The sequence below is a fragment of the Ambystoma mexicanum genome, chromosome 4q, assembly GCF_040938575.1.
Source record: "Ambystoma mexicanum isolate Mex_15411 chromosome 4q, UKY_AmexF1_1, whole genome shotgun sequence".
In the NCBI taxonomy this organism is placed as follows: Eukaryota; Metazoa; Chordata; class Amphibia; order Caudata; family Ambystomatidae; genus Ambystoma; species Ambystoma mexicanum.
In genome coordinates this window covers 295,887,590-295,899,781 of record NC_090928.1, presented here as the reverse complement: position 1 = coordinate 295,899,781, position 12,192 = coordinate 295,887,590, and the positions used below count along the sequence as shown (strand labels likewise).

The window sequence follows — 12,192 nt, the reverse complement described above, 5'->3', positions numbered from 1 at the left end:
GTATCCAAACAAGAGAAACAAAAGTAGAAGATTGATGTGAAATATAATTGAATCAAAGTGGTCCTGAGACGGTTTAAGCATAACCCATCGCACTTTTAAAAGTCTTCGATTCTGGTATCAAGAGGTTCTAAGCCCGGATGAGGGGGATCCGTGGTCCGAGCCCGACCGAGGGAGACCACGTTGTGAACATTGTGGAAAAGGGATCTGGGCCTGTAGGGGGTGATCCGTGGTCCGAGCCCGAAGGAGGGAGACCAAATTGTGAACATTGTAGAAAAGGGTCTGAGCCCGAAAAAGGGGGACCTGTGGTCCAAGCCCAAAGGACGGAGGCTAGTCTTGAACTTGTGAATGTCAAAACCCTGACAAAGGAAAGTAACTTTTGTGTGTTGTTCGTTACATCAGTCCCTCTGCAATAAGAGACTATCATTGCAAGAAAGACTTTGGCGGAAGGCCTGATGCCTATGTGTTGAACTGTTTCCTCATGGTCAAGAAGCCAGAGTGTGTGTGCGAAGCCTGCACATGCCGCCTTGACTCGTGCTGAAAACGTGGGGAAGGGTAGTGAACTGCTCAACTATCCTGACATATCATTTCTTGGACACTTCTCTTGTGCATACATTGTTATGCCACACCATTTTGTAGTTAGAAGTAAGGATAGTCAATAAGTGTATTAGAATGGGCCCTTTCATTTTGACAGACTCCACTAGGCCTGCGTTATTATTATTTGATGGTCGCTGCTTGCTCCCATCTTTAGATTTAGGTTTAGATAGGCGTTCTACCAACCCAAAGAAGTTTAATAAACACATTTGAACTGTGATCACTTGTGTCTGTTTTCACTGTTTGATACCATGCCTTCCTTACAGTACTCAGTGTTGTCTTAACCATATGATTTCTACAGTGTATCTGTCAAGAAATCCCTTTGCACTATTTCCATAACAATAAGATATTTACAAATATGTTTCCATTAAAACTATCCACACTAACATCATCCATGTAATTTTAACTAAAAACACAATATACCAATATAAAATAGAATAATAAAATACAGCTTAACTTACAACATTGTGCAAAATGTAAAGGTAATGTGCAGTTATCACATACAAATTGTCAAGGACAACAAAGTGTAAAGTATGAATGGTGCAATTCAGTGCAATGGGCACTAATAAGGTGCAACGTGTTCTGTACAAATATGCAGGATAGCCAATAATCAGGTTCACATTGTATCTAGGTCATGCTTGATCTTGTGAAGCATCTTCAATTACACAGGCATTGCATTACAGCCCCAAGAGAACACCCCCTGTGCTTAGCGAGGTTCCCTAATGTCACTAATAGCATTACCTCTGACCAAAGCCCACCCAACTTTCCCCTGAGGCAAGCATAGTCTGTACAGCTACACCCATGTTATCTCCTAATCAGTGCCATAAGTGCTAGGAATACCAAGACTGCGTCATTTATGTTTGACTCTGACTCGGGAGGATAGCTCAGGGGCAACACGCTTGCCTTGGAAGCAAGACGACACAGTGCAACACAGGTTCGATCCCCTGGTTCGCGCTTGGAACCCTCTGGGGTTTAAGTGTGTTATAAATAAACAATTACAATTACAACCAAAGGTTCATAATAGCCAATCTTAATGATGTACTGGTGTTCCCCAAACATCAAAACCAGAATGCCACCGATCGTATGAATTCAACGTTATGCACATATTTCCGCACTGGTACCTCATACCACTCCCCAAGGACACCACAGGAAGTTAATACATGTTGATTACTCTCTATCTCCTCTCTTATTTTGCTCATTCTACAATATCTTGTGTCTGCAGGCAAACCATACCATGCCCCACAGATTGCAAAGGTAGGGAGCTTATTCAGTGTTTGTAGGAGGAAGCTTCTACGTATTTGTGGTCATGGGAACTGTATTGGGTAATTCTGATACCCATGTTCCAGGCTAGAGAACATTGTGTACCTATCTAATTTTGCTTCATATAGATGGGAATCAACCCAGTCATGAACTTTGGCTTTCATCACAAATTCTATTTCCAATAAGAAATAGCCTCTGTCCCATTTAGGGTCCCATCCTATTTTGTTAATTTTCTGGAATATTGCACCTCATCTGCTGTCTTCAGAATGAAATACTTTCCCCAGTAATGTTGATAAAGGGCAAGCAGGCCCTATCATGGCTTTGATGTATAAGAGCCCTCTTTTTATAAGCACATTTTTGTATAGTGATGTCAAAACTAATTCAAGACTTTAGGCTTCAATCAGAATACCCAGAGAAACCTTTCCTCTAAAGTGTACCCTCGAGTCTCTGCAACCAAGTGTTGCAGTTCCCCAGGCTGGTTTCCATGCCATACATTTCCGACATAAAACTCTGCATGTACACCAGTATATTCCCTTTAAGAATGAAGCCAGCTGTTTTACTAGCAAACCTCTTTAGTACTAGCATTAGAAAACAAGCTTTCCTTACTTTGGAGTTTATCAAGTCCTCATCATCTTTACTGTCTAAGAATTCCTGACCTCGGTAGGTATAGCAACTCACTCTATTTATGGCTCCCAGCGGGGTACAAACTGGAGTCGGGGGTGGAGGGAGTCTTACTAGCACCAACACACATATACTGAGCTTTTCTAAAACTTATGAGCAGATCATTAGTTTTTGAATTATCCCAAAGCCACGGGGCACTCTGCTTGATTTCAACGTAAGTTCGATCAAATATAATAACATTGGGCCTCATTACACGGTAGGCGGTAGGGGATTAGCGGCACCGGTAAGGGCACCGGTGCCGGTAATCCCCTACCGCCTACTACGAGGTCCCTTAGCGGGTCCCTTCCCTAACGCCTGGTTTTACCAGGCGTTAAGGACGGGACCCACTAAGGGATCCCAGAGCTAATAACGGTACCGCAATTTCACGAGAATTCCACGTACAGTATGTAAAGTGGGGAATTCGTCTTTATTCTGGCCTCATTGATCAGCAAATTGAGAGTCAACATGTTGTGAGCAGTACCCAAACCTGCTCTATATCTTTTGATCTTAAGGGACATAGATCACACAAAACTCTCTGTCCTCTCACACACACCCTCCTGCTTTGCTCCTGGTATACCGCCTTCCACCCATCCACATGTCATTAAGACATGGGTGACTAGCAGGGTATTGGCCACCCTCTCATAACTTTAATGGCTGAAATGCACACACCCATAATAGCACCTCCCAATTTATATGTTTGGACTTTGGTCCCTCCAAGGGCGTTCAACCACCAGCATGTTGGGACCATAATTATGGTGAAAGGTGCTATATAAATGACAATCATTTATGAATGATTGAATTCTGGATGCTTGTGATCACAACTGGGGTGCTTGTTATTTCTGACATATACATTTTGTAGAAATGCAAATTTGAAGTAGTATCTTTCATTTCCTGCAATCCTGACTGCCATCTGTATCAATTTTCTTTTTCCATTCTCTGGAACAGCTGATAATGGGGACAAACTCACGATGGTCAACCAAGTTGACATTGCTGCCCAAGTTGCTGCTGGCATGGCATATCTGGAATCCCAAAACTATATTCATCGAGATTTGGCTGCAAGGAATGTTCTTGTCGCTGAGCACCATATTTACAAAGTTGCAGACTTTGGCCTTGCCCGAGTTTTTCAGGTATGTTTATAATAACAGTGTGTTTGTGTACAGTTAGTATTCTTGGCTTGCGGAGGCTGTGCGAATCTAGAAAAGAATTCACACTAGAGATATTAACATGGCATGCATAATTGTACACCCATGCAGTGTACAATTATGCATAGCATGTTAATATCTATAGTGTAACTTAGAAACTTCAAGCTCTGCACTTTGCATTAATGAGACCTACTTCATTAAGTGTTGCTGAACATTTCATTTTGACATTGAAGAGTTAACGATCCCTTGTTGCAAATGTGCTTGATGGGGGCCACTGGTACATGGTCTGCATCGCCAGTGCTCCATTGTGCGGGCTGACTGGTGCCTTCTGGTCTGGTGGGCTTGGATCACCATAATCAGACTGCGCTCCTGCACTTGACTGTTGCTCTCTGTTGTCACTGGTCACTGGGATGTTGGGGGGAACCCTTGTTTTTTCATTTCTGGCTTGAATGGCACATCATCTCATCTGGGAGTCTCCCATGGTAGGGAGTGATTCTCTCATGTTGTGGGTGCTTTGTTTGTCACCTACCTGACCTCAACACCCCTGCCACTAGCATACAGCGACTACCATCTGAAAGGAACTCGGTATAGCTGGCCACAAATCGACTCTCTATACAATAGCAATCTATCGCAATTCCACCAACAGCGCCCACCCACATGCCTGGCCGCTCTATGGGCTGCTTAGTCGAGCCTAGCCAGCCACCTAATTCCTAGACCGGCAAAATGCACACACGCATCTCCTAAACTTAACCTCTTAGAATTTTTCACCACATTGACTACGGTCACCGGGGGCGTTCCTACCAGAAAAGCGCATTGAGTCCACACATGTGGGGAAAGAGTGCTATATAAATAACCAAATACAATACAATACAATGTGTGGGTCCAACGTGATAACAGCATTATGGCCTGAGAGATTTTGTGTGATCATGGCTGTAACAGGTTTGACAACTTCTCGCTGGGCCCATTACTCTGGTGTGGGTCCGATAATAACTGTCGAAGGCCCATGGCGACTCTTTAGTGTGCAGGCTTTACGGTATTCTTTTTAGTATTCTATTACTGTAAGGCTCCCCAACGTACCTGGTACTATCCAGAGAAAATTGCCTAGGAAACAAAAGTAGTCTTTCCACCCATGTACGTTAGTTCAACCCTGTTCTCTGTGCCATCTGTTCACAGCCCCACCACCCGTGTTGGCCTGGGGGCTCATCCTCCTGAATAACCAGTGTTTCCACTGCATCATTCTCAAAGTAAACATATGCCACCAAAAAATGGGGGACAGCACCGAAGCTAGAAATGGGACTGCATGCTATAGTATGCAGAAATGTACAAAAAGAATCCTATTGTGTTAAGGGACATTTTACACGAAAAGAATTGGAAGACAGTATTAAATTAAGTTTAAAATGCTTGAAGAAATCACTTTTGATATTTCCATTGCTGAACCCGGTATATTATTTGAGTCAGAAAGAGGGGAAGAGTGTAGACCAAAGAGGGCGGTGAAAGGGATTTTCAAACAATGATGCCCAGAGTTGATGGAGCTGTAGAGCAGCATTTGGTAGGCATTTCTTTAAGTTAAAGGTTTGGGTATTGGAGCATTTTGACAGATTAAGCCAACATGGGCCTTGATAGATACACATTGAGAAAAATAAAATCTGTACAATTCAGGAACGCGAACATGTGCAGTTAAAGAGAAGATCTTCTCTTGAACAGCGTTGCAATTTCATCGGATATGTTTGGCACACAGTTTTTTTGTAATATGAGAACACTCTTTCTTGCTTGAAGCTAGATTTTCAAGGAATTTACACTACACTTTGTAGATCACTCACTTCGGTGAACTTTAATTTCTGGCAAGAATTAAGCACATTCTCTTTCTACTGGATTTTCTGGATATTGCCTGTTAGAGGAAGAGGGTGCGTCTAGCCTCACCTTCCAACAGCATTGGAGGAACTATGCAACAAATTCTCTATGTTTTTACACTGTTGTTGTACTCAGTTCATCTGGTCAAGGAAGCTCATTCAGAAATATTGCTTATGATGTATAATTCTTTCCCCCACCCTTTGCTTGGCAGAAAGACGAAGATCGGATATATGAACCTAGGCAGGAGACGAAGCTCCCCATCAAATGGACTGCACCCGAAGCCGTGCGCCACAATAAATTCTCAATAAAGTCTGATGTGTGGTCATTCGGTATTCTCCTATCGGAGATAGTCACCTTCGGAAAGATGCCTTATCCTGGTAAGCATCCGTCCTAGGTTGAAAATCATCTTTTCTGGTCACATGCACTAAATGTTGTACCCAATTAAAAGAAAACCATGATCGTTCTGCAATGATTCCAGTTTACTGATATCAAATAGTGTTATTGATTAGATGCAGGGTATGCTATTAACTTTAGATGAGTGCCAGAATAGACCCCCTTCCTACCACTCTAATAGCTGAACAAAGGCCATGATCATATAAGTGGATAGATCCGGGGGGATCAGTGGCTTCCATAGTTCCCAAGTGGGTTCCCCATTGTCTGAAGCACATGTTTGAATTATTGAAACACAAGTGCCTAGATTTAAAATGTTTAAAGTGCTATCATGGGTAATATATTTGATGCAGCAAATATATTTCTAGGATGCATGACAGATGACCTACAATGCAAAATATTGTCAAATATATGATCTGAAAAGTGATACTGATCATTTATGTAGCACAGATTGGAAACCGAAGTGTTTCTTGATGTTAAATATGTGTGCCTCTTTTAATCAGCCAGTCAAGGGTACGAATTTCCCCAATCTGGAAAGGATAAAATAATGTATAAACCTGCTAGAAGTTGAAAGTCTGGTTATAAGTGGCCATATGTAATCCGAGCATGAAGCCATTGAGCTCACTTAGCAATACTGTGTAGGTTAAACGACAAGCAAACAAATGAATTTCAAATTTTCATTCTTCATACTTGCAAATTCAAAAGGTGAATGTCCTGAAAAAATGTATTTCTAAGTGGAAAACCCCTAGAATGCAGTGGCAGTTCTGCTGTAGTGCCATAGAAGCTCACATTCCCTTAATGCTAGGCGATCTCCAACGATGATCACACTCATTTCTAGGAGGGTTTTTCACTCCTGTTCCTTAGCATCAAATCAATATTGTTGAGACTATTAGAATAAAAGATGTGTCTAGAAGATATAGTTCTCTGTTGGTGAAGAGCTTGACTCTATGGTTTTACAGATCCAGCAATACTTAGGTGAGTTTATATCACAACCCTCATGCAGGTGCCAGTAGTATGTGGTGATCCTGGTTCAATACACAGGACAATGTATGCTTTGGTCCAGATTTTCACTTAAAGTGCAGTCTGTCAATGTGCCCAATCATCTCATTTCCATTAGGTGTCCACACTCACTCTTTGGCTTTCCTCTGTCCCTCTTGATTCTTCTCCCTCTCTCTCTTTCTTTATCCCCCCACTCTCTCTTTCTCTCTGTCCTTTTACTCTCTCCTCTTTCCCTCATTGCCGTTTTCTTCATGTTAGTCCATTACACTCTTCCTTCCTCTTTTAAACATCTTACCAGTGGTAACATGTGTAAAGCTGACATTGATCTGTCTAGCATTGAATCTCCATTTGCATGATTATTACACAACGGGGTCGTGGGAATGTGGCAGCCTCTCGGCCAATGAGAAGGCTCGGAATTGGGGCATTAGCACATGGTAATCCTGCAGTTCTGAGCCACCTCAGGGCTGTAGGCCGTCATCTTCCCCCGCTGTGCAATGAGCTAAGTGCGCTCCTTCCCCTCCACAGATTTAGTTTCTCTCCCCCCTCCACTTAACTGTTTTTTGGCTCCTTTTCGGGGGCAGACGTGTTGGGAGGACTTCTGTCCCCAGCACATCCGCCCCCGATGTGCGACATGCCGCCATGGAAAGGGTGAAGGGACTACTTGTTACCTCATTACCTCACTCAGTAATGCTTAAATATTTAATTCAATAGCCATTTATAGGGCCTTTCGGCAGATTGCATGCTCTCCTCAGAAGCAAATCTAATAGGAATGGCGAAAGTGACATATGATGCATGTTCAATTTCTTAAATTCTTGATACTAATTGCATTGCTACTCTTATGTGTTCATGCATGTGCCCTGCAACGTAGTTAAAACATTTCTCTAATACATTTTAATTGCATAGAACCATACTCACGTCCAAAAGGCCACACTTCATCTTCAGAGAAGCTGCATCTGACCCAATAGCTGAAACAATCAGATCAGCAACCACAGCATCATAGATGCATGTCATGTCTTATTCTGTGTGCTGTGATCAAAACCCTCAAATCCAACCCTCAGACTGAAACATAGCAAGAAATACCCAATTCTCTGGAAGAATATTTGCGTGTTTTGCAATTGAATAATGCAAAAGCCTTACAAAAATGACCATGCATTTACATTGGACAGTTAGACTGATGTATTTGGGTTTTCAACTCTAGTTTTGTAAAAATGATATCTTGCTTCTGAGAATGTTGGCTGAAGGTTAATGGAAATATGCATCTGATGTAGAATAACATGCTTTTTATTCAGTTCATGCCTTTCACAATCCTGCTGGCATTCAAAGTGAAAGGCCTGAATTGATGAAGAATAAATACAAATGTAACTTTATATTGGAATTCAGAGTTAGGTTTATAGATAGTCGAATTCATTACTGAAAAATAATTCTCAAAGTGTAATATCAACAAGCAGTCATGTGGAGCTTCACAAACTGTTTACAACTCAAAAAACTGAACAAAATAGGTAATGAAAACACCCACTCGATTATACGACCCACTGTTAGAGGCAGGCACTTATCAGGCCATCACCGAACCAAAATGCAGATTCGGCTATGGTGCTCATATCACAGATGCACTAATATGTGAACCTTTTTTGTAGTTGAATAATGAATCTGGGAGGAAATCACGTACAAAATGCATATCTTAATAGTAAGATAAATTATCCAAGATCTGAAGACCTTGGAACTGCCCTACCACATGGTCATAACTACACCAGCAGTGGGTAACCTGTGGCCCACCAGATGTTTTGGCCTACAGCTGCCAGCAGCCCTAGACCAAATCGTCTATGGCGCGGGATCGTGGGGGGCCAAGGCCAACATATCTGCAGGGCTGTAGGTTGCCCACCAATGATCTTTTTGGTTTGGGTGTGTAAATTAACAAAACGGCACACATCTTTTGAGGAACCAGATGCAAGCATGCAAACATTTCTATTAATCTACCGGTTGTTGGCGATGGCATGAAATCAGGATTTGTTTTTTGCTCTCCTACAGGTATGACTGGCATGCAAGTGATCCAACAGCTGGAGAAAGGATACAGAATACCTCATCCAGCCAATTGCCCTCAGGAATTGTACGAGATCATGCTTCAGTGCTGGCACAAAGTCCCAGATGAGAGGCCAACCTTTGAGACGCTGCAGTGGCGACTGGAAGACTTCTTTGACTCAGATCCTACCTCCTATGCAGACGCAAACGCATTTCTGAGTTGAGCACTGACAGCCGTTGTCCATTTTGTAACAAAAACTGAAACTGTGAAATGGGCCTGAGCCCTGAAATCTAAGAGGAAGGAGATATTTGATGGCAACAAGGAAAATTGAGGGCCGTTAGATTAGGCCGATGCCTCCCACTTACGATCAATTCCCACCAAGCCACGTGTTGGGGTGCTCAGAACATTGCACCATTTGGGACCGCTCAGATTTTGCTAGTATTTGTAATCTTTTTTAGCGATCATGTTCAAGATCAGATCAAGAAACCTAGTCAGATAGTTGGATTTTGTAACGTTGCTCCTCTTTCATCACTCCTTGTTGTTTACAGTTTTCAAGTGGCTATGATCACGTTGCATCATCTTTTTCATATGAAGGAATCACGTTTTGATTGTGGGGTTGCACAGTGGGGGCTGTGCTTTTAAATTGAAAACATGCATAGCTTTCCAGTGATGGTAAGCATGTACTATATGATATGAAGTCTGCGTGTAAAAGGGACATTGCACCTAAGTGTGCAGTTGTAAATTTCATATGTACTGTCCTTGCACTTTTGCCTGTGATGAAGAGCCATTAACATGGTGTAATGTAACTTTTAAAGGTATGGTAAATTGAAGTGTGAGATCTGTCTTCTGTAACCCTCTTTTTTCAGCCTCTATACAAGCCCTCTATATGCCCCGGTTGAGCTAGACAATTGGTTGTCCATCTGTACTTCTATTGTTTAACTCCCGCCATGAGTATTATGCAGTTCTATGTGAACGATTTAAACACAATACATAATAGGGGTTATATTTATTTATTGTTACTTCCTGTCATGTTATTTTATGTGATACTTTGTTCTCACCTCAATCTCCATCAAACTTAGAAATGGCTTTATAAATTCACCCAATAAAATGTTATAATGTAAATATTGATTTCTTAATATCAAACATGTTTCTATCATGATTTTGTCTTTTTGTTTTATTTTGATGGCTAAAAAACACTATGGGGTGCCTCTCAATTGAATTTCTCGTGAGGTATGTCCCAGCAAAAATATTAACACACAATCAGGCGACAATGCCCTAAATCTTTGATAAAAAATGGAACAGAAATCACGTTTTTCAAATGGAATCCTGAAGGGACAGACAATGTGGAATACAGCAGGGTGAGCCCCAACTAACAGCTTGCATCAAAAACCAGACAAAGGGGACAGAAGGATAGATGGAATTTCTAACTATCCCTACCTAGTGCCCCTCTCGTACTAGGTTGCGCTGGTGTGCCGCTTATCTAAAAGCAGACAGAAAATGGAAAAGGAATTGAATACAATTCTAAAATGCAGCTGATGATAGAATGTTGGAGCTGGGGCTAACCTCTGCTGAAACAAGACGTCAAAGACACTGCTTATAAAATGCTGTGTGTGGCGTCATTGACAGTGTAAAAACACACAGAGTGGAATGTTCTACTTCTGGCAACGAATTCCTTTTTATTGGCCTGTAGACCCAAACTAATGTGTGCTGATGTGTATAAAAAGATAATCCAATTTATCTAGTTCCTTTTATAATAAAGGGCTTTGATTAACCCAATGAGTTTATTGAACATGCAACTTGTTCATGCTGTCATGTAGGTGATACAGTCGATAAAGAAGACATAGGGATAATGTCACACACTGAAGGGAACCTAAAAAATGTGGTACTCAAGAGGTGTGGCAAAACAAGAACCTGTGATTTCTGTTGGTTCTCAGTCAAAACAAGAACTTATGATTTCTGTTGGTTCTCAGTCTTCTCTATCGACTGTATCACCTACATGACAGCATGAACAAGTTGCATGTTCAATAAACTCCTCTGGTTAATATAAACCCTTTATTATAAAAGGAACTAGATACATTGGATTATCTTTTTATACACATCAGCACACATTAGTTTAGGTCGACAAGTTAATAAAAAAGGAATCAGTTGCCAGAAGTAGAACATTCCACTGTGTGTGTTTTTACATTGCCGATGACGCCACACACAGCATTTTCTAAGCAGTGTGTTTGACGTCTTATTTTGAAGCCTACCTGCTCATCTAGAAATATGTTTCCCCTAACTTTGTGTTACATTCATAACTTAAATAACCGGGAAAAGAAAGCATACAGTGAATGTGAGAAGGAAGTGTTTTCGTTAGTGAACAATAAAAGGACACATACTTTTGTCAAGACACGCGGCCACATAGATAAGAGCCACTAGACGAAGAACGTGCCATGGCCGCAGAAATATGTACCATTTTAATGATGCCATCAGTCACTGATACTAAGACAGGAGCCTTTTTATTATGTATATTTATTATATATATGGAATAGAGTACCCCCACCATACGTAATAAGGATATTGCAAGTCACTGAGGAGTTATGTGTCCAAATAGAGGTATTTGGCACATTGCTTAGTATAATTTAAGAGGTCTCCCTTTTGCAGAACAATATAATCAATGTAGATTTGTGGGGGATTTAAAAATGCTAATGTTATGTAGCTCCTAATGTGCTGCAGAAAAATAGTTTGAGCAGTTTAATAAAATGCATTGGAAACACGTTTCTTTTTGAGATTTAAAATATGTAATAACATGTAGATTCTGGCTCACATGTGTTAAACTCCAGCAGTCCACACATTAAACATACCACCATAAACACTTCCTTCTCAACTGATGGCTGTAATGTGTAAAAAACTATTTTACAAGCAAGAAATGTGAAAAGATTGTCACGCCTTTAATTAAGTGCTGCAGCATCAACTGGAATTCTGCTCTTTGAAGCAGGGGGCTTTGTGACATAACTGGAAGCATACTAACTGATTACACAGCAGGTGTGAAGCCATTTGCTTATTACAGATCAGTTGGATGTCACAGTGATATAAACTAAGCCTCCTTCACCAATCAGGAACACCAGAAGGTAAGTAGTTTACATGTAGGTTTATTTCTCTTAGTTCTTAAGTAGAGAAAGCACTGGGACATCCATCCAGCCCAGCACATTAGGTCCAACTGCCACCAGTAGAACCCTGCACTCCAAACATCCATCAACACTCCACCTAGAGTCCCAGTGACATCACCACACCAACAATCCA

General features: G+C 41.3%; 1 protein-coding gene across 1 annotated transcript in view; it reads left to right on the top strand.

The window, feature by feature from the left end:
* Positions 1 to 10,053, top strand: part of FRK (fyn related Src family tyrosine kinase) — a 292,029-nt gene extending 281,976 nt beyond the window's left edge. The window contains exons 6-8 of the mRNA XM_069607862.1: positions 3,457 to 3,638; positions 5,716 to 5,881; positions 8,919 to 10,053. Coding sequence (XP_069463963.1) covers positions 3,457 to 3,638; positions 5,716 to 5,881; positions 8,919 to 9,133 — 563 coding nt within the window. The 3' untranslated portion in view covers positions 9,134 to 10,053. The remainder of the gene's footprint in view (positions 1 to 3,456; positions 3,639 to 5,715; positions 5,882 to 8,918) is intronic.
* Positions 10,054 to 12,192: the final 2,139 nt, after the last annotated feature.